Source organism: Typopeltis vanoorti, chromosome 3 (genome assembly GCF_054136105.1).
Source record: "Typopeltis vanoorti isolate ZY-2024b chromosome 3, IOZ_Tvanoo_1.0, whole genome shotgun sequence".
NCBI classification, from domain to species: Eukaryota; Metazoa; Arthropoda; class Arachnida; order Uropygi; family Thelyphonidae; genus Typopeltis; species Typopeltis vanoorti.
This window is the reverse complement of record NC_143551.1, coordinates 5,453,560-5,475,951: the sequence shown is the minus strand read 5'-3', so window position 1 is coordinate 5,475,951 and position 22,392 is coordinate 5,453,560. Positions and strand designations below refer to the sequence as shown.

The 22,392-nt window shown below is 37.2% G+C and overlaps 1 protein-coding gene across 1 annotated transcript in view; it reads left to right on the top strand.

The window, feature by feature from the left end:
* Nucleotides 1-22,392, top strand: part of LOC150107878 (GPI inositol-deacylase-like) — a 208,894-nt gene that overhangs the window by 185,720 nt on the left and 782 nt on the right. The window contains exon 10 of the mRNA XM_090415369.1: nt 8,728-8,794. Within this exon, the coding sequence (XP_090271495.1) occupies nt 8,728-8,794 (67 nt within the window). The remainder of the gene's footprint in view (nt 1-8,727; nt 8,795-22,392) is intronic.

Here is a 22,392-nt window from a genome sequence, read left to right as displayed (position 1 = left end):
CAGGAGCAAGGAATGTAATATACTCCTGGATATTTGTAGAATGGCACCTTATCTTTTGGGGATCTTAAAACCTGTCTGATGCTGGTGGTTGGTTTGAAGACTACTTTGATGTTATAGGCTCTTAGTATTCTGGCTATTTGATAAGAAATTGACCTGATGAAAGGGATTACTACAGTAGAAATGTGTTGGGAGCTTGATTCTTCTTGTCTGGGGTTGTCACCGTATAGATATTTTTTTGATGATGTTCAGAGATATCCATTTTGTGATAATGTGTTGGCCATTAGTGAGAGTTCAGTCTGTATATCCTCCTCTTCTGATATAAACTTTCAAGCTCTATTTTTCAACATGTGGATAATGCTCAGTTTGTGTGTCCTGTGATGGTTTGAAGTATAATGAAGATATCTTCCAGTGTCTGTATGCTTTCTGTAAATAGATAATTTTACACTATTTGATTATCTCTTTATCAAGATGTCTAAAAATTGCAGTTGGCTATTGTTTTCTACTTCCAGAGTAAATTTTATCTTGTTATGTTTTGAGTTGATTTTATTCACAAACGATTTTAGGTATTCTAAGCTGTCTTGGCATATAATGAAAATATCATCTATATATCTCTGCCATATGGTCTGGGGGAGATTGAGGAGAGAATTTCTTTTTCAAGTTTTTCCATGAAAAGGTCTGCACAAGATGGTGATATCACATTCCTTGCTCCTGTGGTCTTGCCTACATCGGACAAACTTCACGGAGTTTAGAGACCAGTTCTGTACGTCTGACCACACGATAGAGTGGCAAAACAGCTCCATGTCATATTTGGATGACGACTACAGACATCGTTTATTCAAGGAAGCCACAATAGTGTTAATAACCGGTGGAAACCTCAACAGAAATCAGGGTACTATTCTGAACAGTTTGTGGAAAAACCTGATCCTCTCTCTAAATCATCTGAACTACAGCTAGCCAGTAATCACATTACGCGTTTACAACAAGCACGCATGCGTAATAATGAATAGCCTCTGTCACGCGAACGTGTAACCTTAGCTACTAGATAGTTTACAACGTTTTTTTATGTTCCTTTCAATTTGCATTTACTAGTTTTTTTATGTTTTTCCGTTACGCCTTGAAAAAACTAGACAGTTTGCTAGCGAAACTGGTAGGCAAAGAATGTAAGATGTTTGTATGCATTACATATGGTCAGTATTAAAAACAATACGTTTGTATGTTTAATGTTCAAACGACCAAATATGTTTAATTTAAACAGCTCATTAATTAATCAATTAATTGGAACAAAAATTTTAGTTATATGTGTGGTACCCGTACCACATGTATAACTAAAATTTTTTTCCAATTAATTGTCAAAGACGCTAACTAAAAGACAAAAAATAATTATTTGAATATTCTATAGAAATACTGCACAGCAATTTTTTAAATAGAGCTAAAAATGGTCAGGACACAGGGTACTTTAAGTCTCAGTAGGTCTAGGACTCAAAGTGTTAATATGATATTGCTGTTGATGCAATCTGTTCATGTCCCTAATCAGGACTCTGATATCTGTGGTCTTTGGTCAAGTGTTTAATTTCTAACCCAGGGCTCAGATCCATAAGTTAAAATTGGTTTGAACACTGTCTTGTATACAGCTAATTTAGTGTCTTGATTAATTTCTGTCTTATTCCATATTAGTTAATTCAGTTGAATTCCTTCTGTTCCACTTATGGGCATCCATAAAGAGGAGGCAAACGAGGAACTTGCTGCCCCCCCAGGATCAAGTAAAAAATTCCACAAATTATACTGCATTTATTCGAATATAACTCACCCTCGTATAACTCGCACCCCTGATTTTACTTTGCAAAAAAAAGAAATTAAAAAGTTTTTTGCATATACCTCTCACATGAAAAAAAGTTTAAACACGTTCACATCGGGGCGATAGCAACTCGCTGCCTGCAGTAAACAACACTCCCTTCCCAACAAGAACAACAAGTAGTTTTATTGTATCACTGAATAAGGTACAAAGACATTTGCAGTATGTGTAATATATTTCTCACCAAATAGTGATTACAGATAACAGGGATAAAAATGGCACTAACTAATGAATCACATGTCCCCCCTCACAGAAACTGGCAAACACAGTATCCAACTAAAAACTATTTTTCAATTACATGAAATAAGTGTTTGTTTGATTGCATTTGAAATTTTCTATGTCATTAAGACAGGTCACAAAGACTAACTTCAAATAAAATTTTACTGCGAATTGAAACATGCCATATAATGTATGCAATAAAATTCAACCGAAAGGTTGAAACTTAGTATGAGTTGAGCCCGCCCGTGCGACACAGAAGCGGTACACAAATGGTAATGAGAAGTTCCATTGGAATGATAAACGGACAAAACACTACCCCATCGTTGACGTGTTAAAAGTAAGAAATACAGTGAATGTTGTTATGGCAGTTTCAGATGTTATGGAATTTGGTTGAAGAGAATTAGCACTTCAACTCAACAGTTATTGGCTTGCCTTTGTTGTTTGTTTCCACGATGTTTTGTTAATACCATACCAATCATATGCACATCTTCATAGCTGCTCTATCTCTATTGGCCTACCATTGCTGTCCGTTTAGTTCTCTGCTTTCACTTCTCATTAGTCATTCGAGAAGGATTGTTCATTACATATATCAAATCTTGTAAATTACTGGTTAGTTTTTCTAGAAATAATGGGAAAGAAGTTGACGCTATTTGTGTAAATGACTTTGACAATGCACACAAAGAAGCCGCTCTCAAGGCCATAAGTAGCGAATAGGAGATTCTTGGTAATCATGTTGGAGGCTTAATGGATTGCATACAGCACTCAGAAAGGATCCTCCTTTCGGAGATCGTTGGGATGATTATCCTATCGTTCAAAATGCTCAACGACGATGCCATCAGTGCACTAAGCCTCGGCCACAATTTCGCGGTCGCTTCGAAAGAAGTGCCGGCGCTTGATGCGATGTTCAATGTCGAATGCAGAACATTCGCGAACATTCTCGCCCAGTCTTCGCCTCCAAAAAGTAATTTATTGTCTGCCCAACGCACTGCTCTCGGGAAATTACGAAAAGAAAAAAGTATTGTCATTACCAGGGTGGATAAGGTAATATGCCACAGTCGTTCTTAATACCATGGAATACAATCGAAAAATGGAGATTATCCTCCGAGATTGCTCTACCTACACCCCGCTAAAAAAAAACATGACTCCACAAAAACACAAGTTAAAAAATTAAAAAACTCAAACCTTTCTGTTCTGCCCCTCCCCTCCCCCCAAATATACGGTTTACCAAAAATCCACAAACCCAATTCCCCACTAAGACCCTATAATAGATGCCACTAACGCACCTTGCTACAAACTGTCAAAACAGCTGGCCAACTCTCTGACTTCCCTCACTGGACTTTTTACATCCTATATAAAAAACTCTAACCATCTTAAAACCCTCATAAAAAATTTAACCTTCAATAACACAGACTTATTGGTAAGCTTTGACATCTCCTCATTGTTTACCAATATTCCCTTAATTGATACCTTAACACTCTTAAAAAACGTTTTTCCTTCTGCCATCTTAGATCTCTTTTACTTTGCCATCAATTCTGGTTATTTTTCTTGGAAGAACAAAATCTACAAGCAGATAGAGGGAACCACCATGGGTTCCCCCTTCTCACCCGCTCTTGCTAATTTTTATATAGAAGATTTTAAAAAACGAGCCATAGACTCAGCCCCTCTCAAACCTTCTATCTGGCTAAACTTTGTAGATGATGTGTTCTCTATTTGGCCTCATGGCCCAGACATATTAGACTTCATCCTTAGTCACCTCAACAGCCTACATCCAAGAATCGAGTTTATGATGGAAAAGGAAATGAACAATTCTTTACCTTTCCTAGACACCTTAGTTACACACCTTCCCAATGGTACACATTCCTTCACTGTATATAGAAAACCCATGCACACAGGCAGATACATTCACAAACTCTCCCACCACCACCTCACTCAATATGGCATTAAATCTCTTACCAAGAGATGGCTAAAACGATCACAGTATTAAAAAAATAATCAGGTCCTCCCCCATTCCCCAGTCTTCTCTTCAGAAAGAGTTTAGAAATGCCATCACCATACCCTGCATCCGTGGCACATTCGGAAAAATAGCCAAGAATTTAAAGAAGTACAACCTACACACAGCATTTAAGCCCCACCGCAAACTTGCTGCCCTTATCCACTCTACAAAAGATCAGCTCCCTCCTCTCTCAGTGCCTGGAGTCTACAAAGTACCCTGTTCCTGTAAACTGGCATACTTTGGACAGACAGGCAGATCAGCTACTATCCGCCTGGAGGAACATAAGTTATACATCTGCAACCATGACTATGGTCAGTCAGGCCTGGCTAACCATGTCTTGGATACAACCCACAGGATCTCATGGAAAAATATCACCATGCTTCACCACAGCAAATTCCAAAAAAAGAGAGACTATTCTTAGAATCAGCAGCAGCTCTTAGGAATCAACTAAATCTTAACAAATATGGTTGCATTAAGCTTCCTAAGATTTGGGAAACGCTTATCACCAGAGGTCCCATTTTACATTCCAGGCTACCTACAACCACCCTTAGAGGGCACTCCACGTAGATAGGACTTTAGTGTCACCCACGTGGTTGGGCTTGGTATTGTGTGTTATTTGTATATATGTTACATAATGTTTTTTTGTAATCCTTGAAGATGTCCCAGTGACTGAGATGAAATATAGGAAGTATTAAATTCTCTTTTTAATCCTTTCTGAGTGCTGTATACAATTCATTAAGCCTCCAGCATGATGTCCTCACAGCAGTTAAGCTTCTACACACAGATTCTTGGTAAGTCATACCTATTTTTTCAGGTTTTGTCCTGAAAACTTTAGTTTTTGAAAATACCTTCATATATCTCACACCACAATTTTTTAGCTTTAAATTTTGGGAAAAAAAGGATGAGTTATATTTGAGTAAATATGGTAATCATAAAAATGATTGAGATATGTAACCTTATAATCTCAACCATGGGATGCTTTGTGTGTCTTAAAATTTTATTACTGGTTGGCCGGTTTCGGCCCACGGGTAACCATGAAATGGAAATACGAGAAAGCATTGTATCTTCTGCAAATAAATCTATGGATTTTCAGTCTTAGCTAATGAAACCACAGATATTGCTGGAATAGAGTAGCTTTCACTTGGCATTAGGTTTGTTGACAGAAATAAAAATATAAGGGAAGAATTTTTAGGATTTACAAAACTTTGTGATGTGGATGCGAAAGGTATTAGTTCCGCTATTTGAAATAAATCTACTGAATATGATTTGGACATGAACAAATTAATTGGACAAGGATACGTCAAGTTTGGCAGGAAAGGAAGCTGGTGTTCAAGCCTAGATAAAAAAATATATATCCAAAAGCCACTTACATACATTGTGCTTCTCACAGATTAAACCTAGTTGTGAATGATTTAAACATCGTACCAGAAGTACAATAGGAATTATAAAATCTATATTTCTCTAAAATTTTTTTAGAGAAAGTCCAAAACAAAGAGCCATCGTGTCAACAGTTCCTTTACTTTCAGAAACCAGATGGACTTCAAAATATCAAAGTATGTTGGTTTTTTTCAAAGAATTTTCAATAAATTAGAAGAAATGTCTATGAACTAGGACAGGATCGACACATCAAGAAACACATCACTTAGTAACATCATGCAGTACTTCAATGTTTATTATTTGTTTAAATATAATATCAAAATATTCTGCTATTCTCGAACCAATAACCCAAGCATTACAAGTCATAGATGTAGATTTACTAGCCGCTCACCAACATACTGAGGACTTACTTAAAATCTTTGCATATAATAGGGAAAAATCTGAAGAAAAGTTTGAAGAGATTTATAAATTTTTACTAGATATGGCTGAAAAATTAACAATAAATATAGAAATACCTAGGCAATGTTCCATACAGAAATATAGATGCAATTATCCTGGAATCACACCTGAATATTATTATAGACAATCAAGTATTTATCCCATACTTAGATTCTTTAATTTCATCCTTGAAATCAAGATTTTCCTTGGATGACGAAATAGCATTTTCAGTATTTCAGTTTCATCCCAAGAATATTCTGAAAATAGATAAATGAAAGTTCCAAAACAATGTCAAAAGAGTAAGCGAAAAATACAATTTACAATATTTAGAAATAGAAGTAACAACGTGGTATGAAAAATGGACAAATTTTCCTTTGACTGTTATTCCCCAAACTTTACCAGAAGTTTTTGAACATTGTGACTATTTCCCTTCTATTAATTCGGCAGTAACTATTGGTATAACATTATCTGTTACGGCCTGTACCATTGAAAGAATTTTCAGCACCTTGAGATGTGTGAAAACATGGTTAAGCCACTATCTCAGAAACGTGCTTATCAGACTTACGTGTGATTAGTGTGCATAGGAAGAAACTGGAAGAGGAAGCGGTAAAGAAGAAATTTATTGAAAATGTCATCAATAGGTTTGCAAGCGATAGACGGAGAATTCGATTCTTATATGATATGTGATCGCTCTCTCTCTATATATACAGGGTGTTCGGGATAAATTTGACAGTTTCGTAAGGAAAAAGAAAATCTTCTTTGTATCTATTAAATTTAATGAATTGACAAAAAAAAAAATTACAGGCAGAGTTAATTACAATACTATCAACAAGATTTACTCAAAATAACCACCATTAGCATCGATCACAGCTTCAATTCTGCTTCGGAACCTCGAACAAGCTGATGCTACAGTCTCCCTGGGAAGGGCCGCAAAAACTGTTTTAATTTTATCCATTAACTGGGCTTTTGTATTACTGGAAGTGCGATTGGTGTCTTTTTCAACTGCGCCCCATACAAAATAATCCATGGGGTTAAGGTCTGGGGAGTTTGGAGGCCAAACATTTGGACTGGTGAAGTCGTAGAAATTTTCAGACAACCATTTTTGACTTTTCCCAGAGGTGTGGCAAGGGGCCGAATCCTGCTGCCATACATACGGCCTACCATTGGCTACCCTTGTTATCCAGGGCTTGACTACAGTTAGCAACTCCACGAACAAAGCCCGAATTCCAATGCCAGGGTTCTTCAACACCTGTTCCTGCAGATTTGCGAGGAATTCTGCTGTACGAACGCAATCAGATCATCTGCTAGGGATCTTTCTTCTTGCTACATCCTCGTAGTCACCATTGCAAGTCTCTAGTTCATGCCTGATTGTTTTTACTGTATTCAGGGAGCATTGGGCAGCAGTCGTAATATCCTTATTTTGATGGCGGGCACGAATCATCATGATACAAGTTATTCTCTTCCATGATTCAGGTGGGTTCCAGCTATCCATCCTTTCTGACATCTTGTATATGAATGAAGAAGGGTCCAAACTTTTAAATGAAGAGAAGTGTGTGTTAATACATGTAACTTACGGAAAAATATAATTAATTATAAATATGTCAAATTTATCCCGAACACCCTGTATATTAATTTTTGTTTCCTTTATATCGTAAATTTTATATATATTATGTATGTGTTTTTGTATTGATGCAATATTGTATTCTACAAGCTACTTGTGAAAAAAAAATTAAATTATTAAATAAAAATTTACTGATATAATTATTTGTCTCCAAGCTTTGCCTCCCCCCGGAAAATTTTCTGTGTACGCCATGGTACCAGCTTTGTTGATTCTGTTCTCTATTTCCATATTTAATTCACCATCTTCACTAAAACTCATGCATTAAGTAGCTGAAATGTTTTAATTGTTCTATAAGTTCTCCATTCACGATGCAGTTGATATTTTCATTGTCTTTGTCTTGTTATTGCTGATTTTCATACCATATTTATTACAGTAGTTATTCAATTTAGTCAGTGAATCTTGCAGACTTTTACTGGATTTATTTAAAAGTATAACATCATCAGCATAAAGTAAAGAGCTAAGATTAACGTGTCCACTTTGGTATCAGGTTTAATACTGCTTTCCTTCATAATGTACATCTTTGTCTGATACAAGATTTAACATTAAACCATCTTCCTGTACTTCAATTCTGACTGCTTTCAACTCATATAAAGACTAATATTGCTTAATATAATGCCCCATTGACATACAACTCTAGGATTTTGAACAGCTTTTCTCTTGACACCTTTCATATGCCTTTTGTAAGTCTACAAAACTTAAAACAGATTTTTGTTATGTTCTCAACTGTTTCCGCTGGCCTGGTTGGCCGAGTGGTTAGCAAGTCTCCTGCCAAAAGGCTGTGGGTTTGAATTCCACTGTGGGCATGGATGTTTGTGATTGTCTGTGAAAATACTAGTGGTAGTGGTGGGTGGTAGATGGCATTGGTGTAGATGATGATGGTAGTTGTGGTTTGTTGTAGTTGGTGAATTGAGTGGTGAAGCCAGAGTTGTAGAGTAGATTCCCTCCCTCGATGAATCGTTGGACTTCCTGTAGGTGTCATGTAATAATAATAAAAATTTTACCAGGAACGCTCAGTAGGGAAATACCTGTGTAATTCTCACATTGTTTTATTTCCCCTTTTGTATATGGGTACTATGAGAGCTCTACTCCAATCATCTAGAATTCATCCCTTTCCAGACCTTCTGAATTATGCAGTGCAGCCACTGCAAGATACTAATAAGTTTTATATGAAAAAAAAATATGATTATCATTTTTTGAAAGAGTTTGTATAGTAGCCTTCTTTTACAGGTGCAAGCAACTGGTGCAAACAATAGTACGTTCACTTTTTGATATAGTTGATTCTGGCAAAAAACAGGTAGGAAAAATGAATATGTTTAAATTAATTTTAAGCCATTCAAATTCTGAATAGTCAGTATGAATTTTAATCATGTGTGCTGTATTTTACTATTTAGAATTTTTGAAGGATATTGTTTTATATATTTGTATAAAATTCATGTTATGTGATGCTGATATTTTGTTTATCACAGAAACATCAGGAATACATTATATGAATTGTAAATGTCGACATAAGTTGAATATATAAGCCTGAAGTCCTAAGATAGATAATTTCTGTTTGTTCTAGTAGTAGTCTTGACTTTTGGTTGGAAGGTCTGTGTATTATTGTTTTCTAGCCACTCTTATCTGAGTGGCTAGAAAGACTAGACTGTTGCTATGTTCCTTTTCTATAATAAACTACCTCACATGGAAAATGCATTCACAAACTTTCACATTATTCTCCCTCCCCCTTCCCCACTATCAACAGCAATATTATGGTAATATGAAAAGTCTGGTTAATGGATCACCAGCCTCTTTTCTTTCCAACCACCTTTCTCTCATTGTTGAACTTAACCTTATTTGTCACACTTTATCTGATGGCTATATTATTATTAACATTTGACCTCCATGGAGTCAGAGACTCATCATAGGACATACACACTATTGCACACAATGGTCATCCAACCATGCTTTAAACTGATTCAATGTGTGTACACCCATAACACACACTCAGGCAATGCATTCCACTCACCAACCTCTCGATGTAAAGAACCTACTTCTCACTCTGCTCACACCATCCTTATACAGTTTCCAGTGATGGCCTCTTGTTCTATCCCTCTCTCCCATTCTATGAAAAAGCTCTTCCATCTACCCGATAACAACCCCTGACTAGCCCCCCCCCTCCTCTTTCTCCTATTCATGAGGATTTGCAGCTTACATTCTCTCAATCTATCCTCGTACTCCAAAGACCACTGACCATCTTTGTGAATTTCTTCTAGACTATTTCCAACATATCCTCACCATGTAAACCCAGTGACCATATCTGTGCACAATAATCCATACGAGGCTTGATCAAGGCCCCATACAATGGCATCATAACCTCTCTATTTCTGCATCATTCCCATTATCCGTTGTGATGTCTTCACAACTTGTGTAGCGTGGCCCCTGAATTTCAGGCCCTTGTCTACTATTACTCCTAGATCTTTCATCTCCTCTATATTAAAAAAAAAAAAAAAAAATCTGTCCTCCAGCCCCCTCAACATAATACAATAATGCTGTTATGTTCACAGTATTGAGTGCACATCAGAAAAAAGTGGCCAGAGCTTTAAAGAAATATGATCTCTGAACTATTTCTAACTCCCAAATTAAGCTTAATATCCTTATCTCTTTTCCCTCTGAGTTCCTCTCAGACTGAGGTGATGATACCAGTTGGACAGTAGATTGATGGTAGATTTTCCCCTTTTTTTTGATGGTAACAGTTTGAAATTTAAGGTGTGGCTATGTCCAGCAGGAGATAAGATCAGCACATATCTGTGTGTGTATTCATGGATGTTTATTTAATCATAGTAATATGGCACAAAAGTTGAGTAATGTGGTGCACAGAACTCTGTGATATTCCTGACATCTTGTTACTTTGCTAAAATTAACCTTTTGTACAAACCGAATATTAATTTTGTAAATGACTATTAGTTTTCAAATTGCTCTTCATATAGAGGCAATGAAATCTGCAGACATTTAGAATGATAATACAAAAAGTTAAATTATTATCTATAGGAAATACTAATAACGAAGATTCACCCCCTCCCTCCCTCAGCTGTTTGTTTTACAGTTGCATATTAGTGATAAAAAAAGTGAAGTATGAATGAAGACATATTATTCATGACTAAAAACATCAAGGTCTCAAAGATACCTGTTAACTGTGCCCAACTCCTTTTATACTATAACTTCCCATTCAAAACTTAAAATATTAGCTGAAGAACCTTCATTACTTACTTGTTAAAAGGTTTTCTAATTAGTAGATGCCAAAACTTTCTGTAGTATATAGTAGTCTCAGAAAAAGACTGACTGCTGCACCCTTAAAGAATGGACAGAAGGAAACAATATATTATTTCCTTCTGTCCATTTGGAAATTGCTGAGGTTTTAGGATGCTGAAACTTTCCCTGTATTCCCAGAAAAAGGAAAATCCACAGAAGGAATGGATGTTCTGCACGTAACTGCATAAGATCGTAAATATCAGTATCTCTTAACTTTTCACTATAAGTTCATTTTGGCTGCTTGGACATCCCGGTGAATTCCATCTCCTGTGGTGATGGCAAAATACTTTGTAGTCTTTTTAGCTAAAGAACATGAACAATGTACTTTGGCTGGAAAGACTGTAAGAAGCATAAGATCCTGTTTCATCTGCAGCAAGAGATACCAATAGTATTAAAAGTCTGAATTATACATGTTTGCTTCTTCTTAATCTTCCTAAGAAAGTTTTAGTGAATATTGACTGTTTTTCTTTTGTTGGCTTAAGTGCGACTGTAAATAAAGAAATTCTGGAACATTTCTGGCTGGAGTTATATAAATATAAATTTAGATAACATATAAATTTCTGGCAGAAATTTATATGTCACCAAAGGAGGGGTTGTTCCATGGATTTTGTAATGGCTGTGCACAGTTCTGGCATTTGGTAACAATCTCCAACAATGCAATCGCTACACCTGAAGCTCTTGTGCCTAACTCTCTTGAGCCAGTGATAACAAAGTTAGGAACTAGATTCTTCATTTCCATCAAAAATTACCTCTTCAGACTTCTAGTCTGTATCTTCTGAATACCAAAAAAAAAAGATATCCTAAATTATGTATAACTTTAGCTTTAGTCACTTCTTATCATAATGTAGAGTAATCTTTAATTGAGGCACAGTAAAAACCTTTCCAAAACTTTTCTTGCCTTTTGAAATCTTTTAAACTTGATACCTGCCATCATCATTAAGGAGTGAAGTCATAAATAGTTTCCAAACCTAATTTAACTGACAGGGTTTCAGAAACCACTTATTTTTATTTTTATTATTATCTTCACACATGAGAGGTTACTTAAACCTGTGCACAATAGTGCTATAGATTTTTGTGATGGGAAGGTAAAGAGAAAGAAGAAATTTGTTGATGTTTTCTTCAGAGTTTAAGAACTGGAGATTGAATTCACTGGGGAAAGTGATATGGGGAAAAGTCTTTCTTAAGAACAGAGGTAGACGGAATGAGTGAATGAATGAAGAGGGCAAAAAGTCGGTGCAGTGAGTTTGGAGATGAACTGTGTATGGGTGTTGACCAGCAGTTGCTCATGTTCTTTTATGATTAGAGGAAAGTGGAGGAATGTTGGTGGCTAGTTCAGTGGAGCAGCTTTCATGATAATATCTGTGAAAAGACACGATGCAGAATTGACTGAGCATCTTGAGAAAGTGATTGGAGAGAGTTTGTAAGGGAGGCAGTCATCTCTTAAGCATATTGGCTGCTTCTGGAGGTTTTTGATGCACCACTCCAGATGTGAGAACTGTATTTGAAGGTTGGAGAAGTTTGAGATTTATATATAGCCAGTCCTCGAGTTAGTCAGAAATCACTATATGAACCATTATTAAGGATATGTTAAAAATATGCCTGAATGCTAAAAAGGTAGGTCTGTTTTGTTCCATTTATAACTGATTTTATTATTTGTTTATAGTGAAATAATTATGATTTCATTTATAGGTATTATTTCTGGGAAAATTGTGTATATTTCTCAAATAATGTCTTGAAGTCAGCAATAACTCCTTGGCCCATGTTGCAGAAGTCATCAACATTTGATGAACTTGTTAATGGGATGACCATTTAATTTATCAATGATTTAATTTAATAATTAAACTTTTGAAAGGCATTATCTCTGTTTAATCTTATGAATCTACAAACATATATTATGAGCAACTTCTTCTAAGCATTACTCATGCTTTTTTGTTGTCACCTCACTCCATGCTGCATTTATGTTTTTTGTACAGTGTTTCCTTCCAAATGTTACTGAGGGTTTTCTAACTCTCAGCATCAGCAATAGTCTGAAAAAAAAAGTATCCTAAGTTATGTATAACTTATGTAATTTTTTACATAATAAAATGTTATGTAAACAAATATCCTAAATTATGTGTATATTTCTTGAATAATGTCTTGAAGTCAGCAATAACTCCTTGGTCCATGTTATTATTATTATTATTATTATTATTAAACAAGACCTCATGGAGTCAAAGACTCATCTAGGAGGTCCTTTTATCTCACACACATCTCATCATACCGGGTCTTAAACACATTCAAACTCCTTGCAGACACCACACTCTCAGGCAAGGCATTCCAATCATTCACAACTCTGCACGAAAAAAACCTGCCTCTCACTCCCCTACTCACACCCTCTTTATACAGTTTCCAGGGATGACCTCTGGTTCTCCCCTGATCTCCCACTATTCGCTGTAGAACTTCTCCACCATTGATCCTATAGCAACCCCTTACCAACTTGTAGGTCTCTATCATATCTCCCCTCTTCCTTCTCTCCACTAGTCTCTGCAAATTACATCTTTTCAATCTTTCCTCATACTCGACATTCCAGAGGTCAGAAACTACCTTAGTCAGTCGCCTTTGGACCCTTTCCAACATCTCCTCATCCTTCTGAAAACCAGGTGACCAAATCTGGGCACAATAGTCCATGTGTGGCCTAATCAAAGCCTTATACAATGGAACAAGAATCTCCCTACTTCTACACGTCAGTGTCCTCCTCATCATTCCCAGAAGTCTTTGTGTTGTCTTCACAATTTTGGCGATGTGACCCCTAAATTTTAGATCTTTATCCACTATCACTCCCAGATCTCTTATTTCCTCTACTTCCAACAATATATTCTTACCAAGCATAAATTCTGCATCCCATCTTTGTTTTCCAAATTTTAAAACCTTACATTTTGCAACATTGAACTCACACCCCCATTTGCTTGCCCAATCACTCAATTTATTCAAGTCTTCTTGCAAGGCCACAACATCTTCACTACTCTTTATGGTTCTTCCCAACTTTGCATCATCTGCAAACAACTGAATATCTCCATCCAAATCTTCGCCAATATCATTAATATACAAGTTAAATAGTAATGGCCCTAAAACAGATCCCTGAGGCACTCCACTAGTGACTTTCCTTTTCCTGGATATTGCACCCCCATACACAACTTGTTGATACCTATCAGATAGCCAGTCTCCAATCCAATGCACTAATCTAATATCCAACCCCATCTGCTCTAGTTTGACTGTCAACTTATCATGAGGCACTCTATCAAAAGCTTTTGCGAAATCCAAGTATATTACTGTGTATCCTTCTCCTCTGTCCAAGGAAGCAGTCACTTTATTGTAATAAGTAAGTAGATTACTAAAACACGACCTCCCTTTAGCAAATCCATGCTGTCCATCAAAGATTATACCATTGTTGTCAACCCAACTCTGGATTCTAGCTCTCACAAGCTTCTCCAACAACTTAACCACAACACCCGACACACAGATAGGCCTATAGTTTGATGCTTGAGTTCGATCACCTCCTTTATGAAGTGGCACAATCTTGCCCTCCTTCCACTCTTTAGGGACTTGACCAAGTGCAAGACTCGTATTAAAAAAATATGTCAAGGCAGGTGTCAACTCTCTGGCACATTCCTTCAGAATACGTGGTGATATATTATCAAGTCCCACAGCCTTATTTACATCTAGTTTACTCAACTCCCCAAACACCTCTTGCTCACTTACAGTCAGTCTCTCCTCCCCATCATCAACTGCTCTTAATCTCTCCATGAAGTCACATTCACAAGATTGAAAGATCTTTATGAACTGCTCATTAAGTATCTCCACCACACATTCTGCAACAGCTGTCTTTATACCATTTCCTCCAATCAATGTCATCCTTCCATAATCATTCTTTCTTTTGCTGGCTACATATCGAAAGAACTCCCTAGGATTCTTTTTAGCTTCATTAGCTAACTGCTGTTCATACCTCTCTTTAGCTACTCTCACCAACCAAGTCACTCTCCTTGCCTGGTCTTTGTAGAACTCATGAAATTGGTTACTTCCACTTCTCTTATGCTGCCTCCACAATGCCCTTTTTCTCTGTATTGCATGCTTAATCTCTTTATTCATCCATCTCACACCTAACTTATTTAACCTTCTCACCCGTGGTATACATTTAGACATTGCATCCACTAAATATTTTTTGAAAATCCCCCAAGCTGCATTGATCTCTTTTCCAGCTAACTCCTCATTCCATGCTACACCTGCAAGCTGTCTCCTGAGCTCTTCATAATCACCCCCCTTGTAGTTCCACATATACCCTTTTTTCACAGGGGTCCTTGCACTGCTGGCAACCACCCAAGTAATCACCTCATGGTCACTTTCACCAATTGGTGGATGATTTGATACCTCATTGATAATTACATCCTCCGATGAGATGACCAAATCCAAGACCCTTAATCCTCTTGTGCCCTCTGTTACATACTGTCTGAGGTAGTTATCCCTCAAAAACTCAAGAAACTCATTTTCTTTACTTCCAGTTGCTATCTCTTCATTCCAGTCTATATTGCCATAATTAAAATCACCCATAATGATCACCCTTTTCTTATTTGCTTGGCTTATTTGACTATACATTTCACTATCACCACCATCCACATTACCAGGTCTATAACAACATCCCACCAAGTATTTGATTCTATTCACCTCTATCTCACACCATACTGCCTCAAAACCACTGGCCCCATTTCCCCCTTGCATCTCTACCTTGTATGGACATAACTCTTTCTCTATCATCAATAGCACTCCCCCTCCCTTTTTACCCCTTCTATCCTCACGAAACACATCATACCTTTCCATCTCTATTCCTGTCAGGATGTCATCCTCATCTAACCATGTCTCACTTATTCCGACAATCTCTGGGTGCACAGACGCAATTAGTGCAACCATTTCATCTGCCTTGTTTCTTATACTTCTAGCATTGGTATACAAACACAACAACTCATTTCTGGATCTACAGCTAGTTCCACTGATACCACTCACTCGATGTGATCTCTCCATGCTGGACTGGGGCCATTTCCCTTTCTGCTTCTTCATTTTAGAACCCTTTGCAATTCCATCTGTTTCCTTTTGATCCCTGATCATCCCATTACTTTCCTGCCTACACATTCTCTCACCTCCTCTTGCAGCATCCACCTTTCTCACGCTGTGTATCCCTGTCCACCCTGAGCCTCCCCGTTTCCCTGCTCCTCTTGCACACCCATTCTCTCATTATCTATACTCATACCACTCACTTCCACATTCATTTCCACTCCTTCAATCTCTCCTGTCTTACTCTCCTGCTCTTCCACATCACTCCCCTCTTGATCTGATTCATTCTCTCTATTCACTTCTCTACCTTCCAGCAGCAGTCTCTCCAAGCGACTCACACCATAACCACTCAAATGCAGTCCATCGCTCCCATACAGCTCACTTCGTCCCTCAAACTCATTCCACACATTAACAAACTGTACTCCCATCTCCTCACACATTTCAGCCAGAATATCATTCATAATCCTTGCTCTCCGCCTCATTTCACCACAATCATACCTAGGCAACACACTGACCACCCTTCCTGTCACACTATTCTCCTTTATCTTTCCAAGCAGTCTCCTGACATTCATTTTGACATGCTCTTTGTTCTCTCTCAAATCATTTGTTCCAATTAATACAATTAACTCTTTTGCTCATTCCCGCCTCATGTTCAATGCCTCAATCACTCTACTCATTTTACCGCCTGGAAAACATACCTTGTGCATTTTATCCTCTAGCACACCTTTAATAATGGAGTCGCCATACAACGCCACTCGCTCATCTTTTGTTAACTCTTTCATGCCATCATGATTTATTTTAATAGTTTTGACCTGCATTCTCTTAATTTCATTCCGCATCCATTTCATTTCTTGCTTCATCCAATCCAATTCACCTTCTGAACCTCGCGACACATTCACTCTATCATTAAATCTTTCTAACTTTCTAACTCTCGACCCTCTCTTCTCACTTTCCCTCTCATTCATCCTTCTTTGTTTCCGTACTTTCGGTCCAACATACGTCCACCTTTCACTGTCATTCTTCTCACTTTCACTCTCACATATCTTTCTTTGTTTCCGTACTTTCGGACTAACATGCGTCCAACTTTCGCTATCATTCTTTTCACTTTTACTGTCATTCATCTTTCTTTGGTTTAGTACTTTCGTTCCAACATGCGTCCAACTTTCGCCATCAGTCATTCTTTTTTCGCTATCATTCATTCTTTCGATTTTTTTTACTTGCGGTTTCTGCACCACGCCATTTCTACTTTCATTCGTTCTCTCAATTTCGTTTCTTTCCGCCTCACTTTCGTCCCTTTTAACATCCGTTACGGTTGTCAAATCGCTCTTTTTCTTTTTTCCTGATTTTTTAACATTTTTTCGCCTGTCTTTCTCGCCATTCTCTTTCAAACGTGCACTCACGACACAATCGGTACTAGCACTTTCTGTCATCAACTTCATATTCGCATTCATCAATTCCTCGTTCAGGTCACATTTCGCACACACACCCTTCTTCCATCCGCACTAAACATCCACAAATCATTTATGTAATCGAAGGAATACATATAACAGACCTCACACTTAACGAACCTACTGAAATCCAAATTAAAATCATGGAATGACAATGCAGCCGCCATTTTTTTTTCTCTGCAGGTTACTAGGTCTAATATTAACGTTTTTGTATTTAGTTTAAGCAAGGAAAAAAAACCCACACTAATACTATCGGTAGCGTACAGCGTTTACAGCCGCTCTTACTTAAACAATTACGCATATATACTTAATTATTCCTAGTAAAACTTATCTGAATCAGGAGCTCTTCAAAGCACGTTCGTAGCGCCTGACCCACTAGCGCCCTCTCCCCCTATGTTGCAGAAGTCATCAGCATTTGATGAACTTGTTAATGGGATGGCCATCATAAATATAAATTGTTGGTCACATATGTTGTAAGTTAAGTGCTGAATGTAGTAGAATTTGGACAAGCATGAAATAATGTTGGTCCTTTTCTGTTTTTTAAAAAACAAGGTTTTTTTTTTTTTTTTTTTTGGGGTGCATAAGGGTCAAAGCTGTATAACTGAGAGGAGACCTCCACATAGCCTTTAAAGGAATGCGGAGAACCGACCAGGGCTTCTGACCTAATGTCCAATCCTCACCTTCTCGTGGTGCACCCTGTTGGGTATCTACTTTGATACTGAACGAACGAGGATGGGCTGGCAATTTGGGATTTAGCCGACCAAATTGTATTCTTATTGGTTAAACCAAAATAAAAAATGATGGTACAACATGACAAAATTTCATGCCGGCTGGGGCGTCGCCCGGTTAAACAAGGCCCCCGTTGTTTTCGCCAGGGAACCAGGGCGAACAGCGAAAAGTCAGCTACTGGAACAAATCTGAAAACAAACCCCAACTCAACATCACCAGAGTTAAAGATCGGTACTATCAACGTAAGAAGCCTGAATGGCAAAGAAATGGAACTAGCTGAGGAATTAGATAAGTACCAGATCGACATAATAAGGGTGACTGAAACAAAAAAAGACCAAAACTGGTGAGATCTTTCTGAGCAATAAATACAAAATGTTATATTCAGGCAATGACAATCAAGGAAAAGAAGGAGTAGCCATAGTATTCAACACAAAATACGAGGCTAATCATCTTGAATGGCAGTCAGTCTCAAGTAGAGTAATGTGGGCAAATATGAGAATGGGGAACTGGACAATGAGACTTATTTGTGCCTATGGTCCCACAGAAGGTTCTACTAAGGTAGAAGTGGAGGAATTTTTTGAGGCTTTAGAAAAAGCAACTGACACAATGAAAAAGGAAAAGTTGGTCCTTGTTGGGGATCTAAATAGTAGAGTAGGAAATGATTGTGAGACATACCAAAATATATTGGGAAAATTTGGAGAAAAGAGCAAAGCTAATAATAATGGCAAATATCTGTTGGATTTCTGCTCAGGACATGGACTGGTTATTACTAACACCATGTTCCAACATAAAAATGTGCACAAATTCACATGGAGAGAAGAGGCTAGGAATAAGAAAAGTCTCATTGACTATGTTATTGTTGATAGTGATGTTTTCTCCCTGGTGCAGGACACCAGAGTGTACAGAGGATTTGAAATTGGAAGTGATCACTATTTAGTCTTGAGCAGGATAAAATTGAATTTCATATTGAAAAGAATAACATGTAAGAAAGTTTTAAAGCGAATAAAAGTTGAGCAGCTCTCAGATGTAAACTGTAGACTAAAATACAGAAATATTATTGAAAAGAAAATGAAAGAGTTTGAGAACAGGAATCAAGCCTTGGAGATTCAGTGGCAAACTCTGAAGGAAACATTGATTGATTCTGCCAGAGAGGCATTTGGTGAGGTTGTGTGCAAAGATAAAAAAATCAGAACTCCCTGGTGGACACAGGAAGTTAAAGAGGCAGTGAAGGAAAAGAAGAAAGCATATCAAAAGTTCCTGGCAAATAAGTCAGCTTTTACTCTTACAGAATACAGAGACAAATGTAAGAAAGCTAAACAGTGTGTAAAACTAGCTAAACAAAAGTCATGGGAGGACTTTGGCAAGAATATAGAAAATAAATATCAAGAAGGTGGCAAAATATTCTGGAGGTTGTTGAAGAAGCTTAGGAATGGAGGAAAGAGTGCTGTAAAAGGAATTAGAGATGATAAAGGTGAAATGAAAACCGGAGAAAAAGATATCCTTGAAGTATGGAGTAATTACTTTGAAGAACTGCTAAATGAAACAAGCAGTGATGACAGCACAGTGATAAAAAACACTGACCAGGCATGCAGTCAGGAATACATATCCATATTTGAAGTAGAAAAAGCCATCAAAGGCTTGAAATGTGGAAAGGCAGCAGGAGTAGATGATATTCGACCAGAAATGCTGAAGTATGGTGGTATAAGAGTCTTACAGTGGCTGCGCTGCATTGTTCAGAAAGCCTGGACAGAGGGACGAATTCCCGATGATTGGAGTAGAGCTCTCATAGTACCCATATATAAAAAGGGAAATAAAACTGAATGTGAGAATTACAGAGATATTTCCCTACTGAGTGTTCCTGGCATGATCTATGCAAGTATACTTGAGAAACGGTTGAGAAGAATTGTGGAAGAAAAGCTTGGTGAAGAACAAGCTGGATTCAGGCCAAATAGAGGCTGTCAGGATCAGATCTTCACATTACGACAAATAGTCGAGAAAGCATGGGAATATAACAAAGATCTGTATTTATGTTTTGTCGATTTGGAAAAGGCATATGACAAGGTGCCAAGAGAGAAGCTATTCAATACGCTGCAGTTATATGGTGTCAATGGGGCCTTATATCAAGCAATACTTAGTCTTTATTTGAGTTGTGAGTCAGCAGTTAGAATTGAAGGAAGTACAGGAAGATGGTTTAATGTTAAATCTGGTGTGAGACAAGGATGTACATTATCCCCTCTGTTATTCATTATCTATATGGATCACATTATGAAGGAATGTGGTATTAAACCTGATATCAAAATTGGAGATGTTGATGTCAGCTCTTTGCTTTATGCGGACGATGTTATACTTCTAACTAAATCCGCTACAAGTCTGCAAGATTCTCTGACTAAATTGAATAGCTGTTGTAATAGATATGGTATGAAGGTCAGCAATAAAAAGACAAAGACAATGAAAATAGGCAGAATCATTGAAAATGTCAACTGTGTTGTGAATGGAGAACCTGTGGAACAAGTAAAACATTTCAGCTACTTAGGCACAATTTTTACTGAAGATGGTAAACTAAATATAGAAATAGACAACAGAATCAGCAAAGCTGGTATCGTCGGAAGTCAATTGAATAAATTCATATGGAATAAGAAAGAAATTAGTCAGAACACTAAATTAGCTGTATACAAAACTGTGTTCAAACCAATTTTAACTTATGGATCTGAGAGCTGGGTCAGAAGTAAAACACTTGACCAAAGACTAGAGACTGCAGATATGAGAGTCCTGAGAAAGATTAGAGGCGTGAACAGATGGCATCAATGGCAATATCATATTAAAAATGAGGATATTAGGAAAGAACTTGACATTGTCAGCATCCAGGAATGCGTTAGCAGAGCTAATCTCAGATGGTATGGTCACTTAAATAGAATGGGAGAGGAAAGATTAGCAAAACAAGTGTTCTCTGCCAGGTTGGCAGGAAAACGACCCAGAGGAAGACCAAGATGTAGGTGGATTGATACGGTACAAAGTGCCTTAGACGATAGAAATATAAGATCTGATAATGTTGGAGTCTTGACAAGTAACAGACTGCTTTGGAGGAAAATTATAGATAGGAAGTTAGTAATGATGTAATTTTTTCATGTAGTACTGTCATATCCTGTACACCCCTTGAGGGTACATGGCAGGAATTTGATTATGAGGTTTTTTTTTTGGAGTGCCAGGAGGTTATGGATGCGATGAGTTTGTGCCAGGATAGGCTAGATGTGAAAGTGACCCTTCCCCCCAAATGATCTTGACTGGAGATTGTAATATTAAAAGTAGGTACAGTGAAATAAGATTTTTTTTCTTCTTTTTCTTTTCTCTCTGGAAAATAAGACTTTTCTAGTATTGAAATTTACTTGATTTTTTCATTTATTAGTGTTTAAGAATTGGTTATAGAAGATCTAGAAGCTTGATTCACGTGAGCACCACAAGTTTTCTGAATGAGGAAGATTAATGGAATATACTGTCATCAGCAAAACTATGAATAGGATTTGAGATTAATTAAAGAAGGTTATTAGCGTATAACCGAAAGTGCATGTTCGAAAGTACACAGCCCTGGTGGTATCCCAGCATAGTAATGAGTAAGAGGAAACAAGCTGCAGTGATATACAGTGAATAACCAAGAGGAAATTGGCAACCCCATGACAAAAGGCAGGAAGGAGATCATCATATGATAATTTTGTGAGGAGAACTCTCTCTGACTTGATCAGATGTCTTGAAAATCTCAAGAGTGACCACTTGAGCTTCTCCAGAGGTTTTCATGGTTTTTGTGTCCTGAGATGCATATATGGTTGGCTAGGAGATGTACTTTGGAGAGAGAGAGAGAGAGTGTGACAGGATTCATACTAGATTTTACTAATTAATTGGTAGATGTAAATAGTGAAGTGATATTTATTAGAAATCATTTAGCATCATGTTGATAGCATTGTTGGAGAGGAGGTGGGATGGATTGAATGTACTTTTATTTCATTCCTCTTGATTAGAGATGTTCTTGAAGCCTAGAGAATAAAAGGTTGAAGACCTCTGAGAATTTTACTGCTCTTTCCATGCATTTATAAGATATCACTCCATTGGATGATATGGTTATTTAAAGAGTAATGAGTTAACAAGAATTGAAATGAAAATAACAGTGAAAAGGAAAACTAAGATAATGGTGGGTAATTAAAAAAATCATTAATATAAATAATTAGTGAAAAATGGCAGTTTTTCTGGATTACAGTATTGAATATACTATTGAATCATGGGAATATGACTAGAATCTGTATTTAAGTTAGTTTTGTAGATCTGGAAAAGCTTTTCAAAACACTATACAGTTATA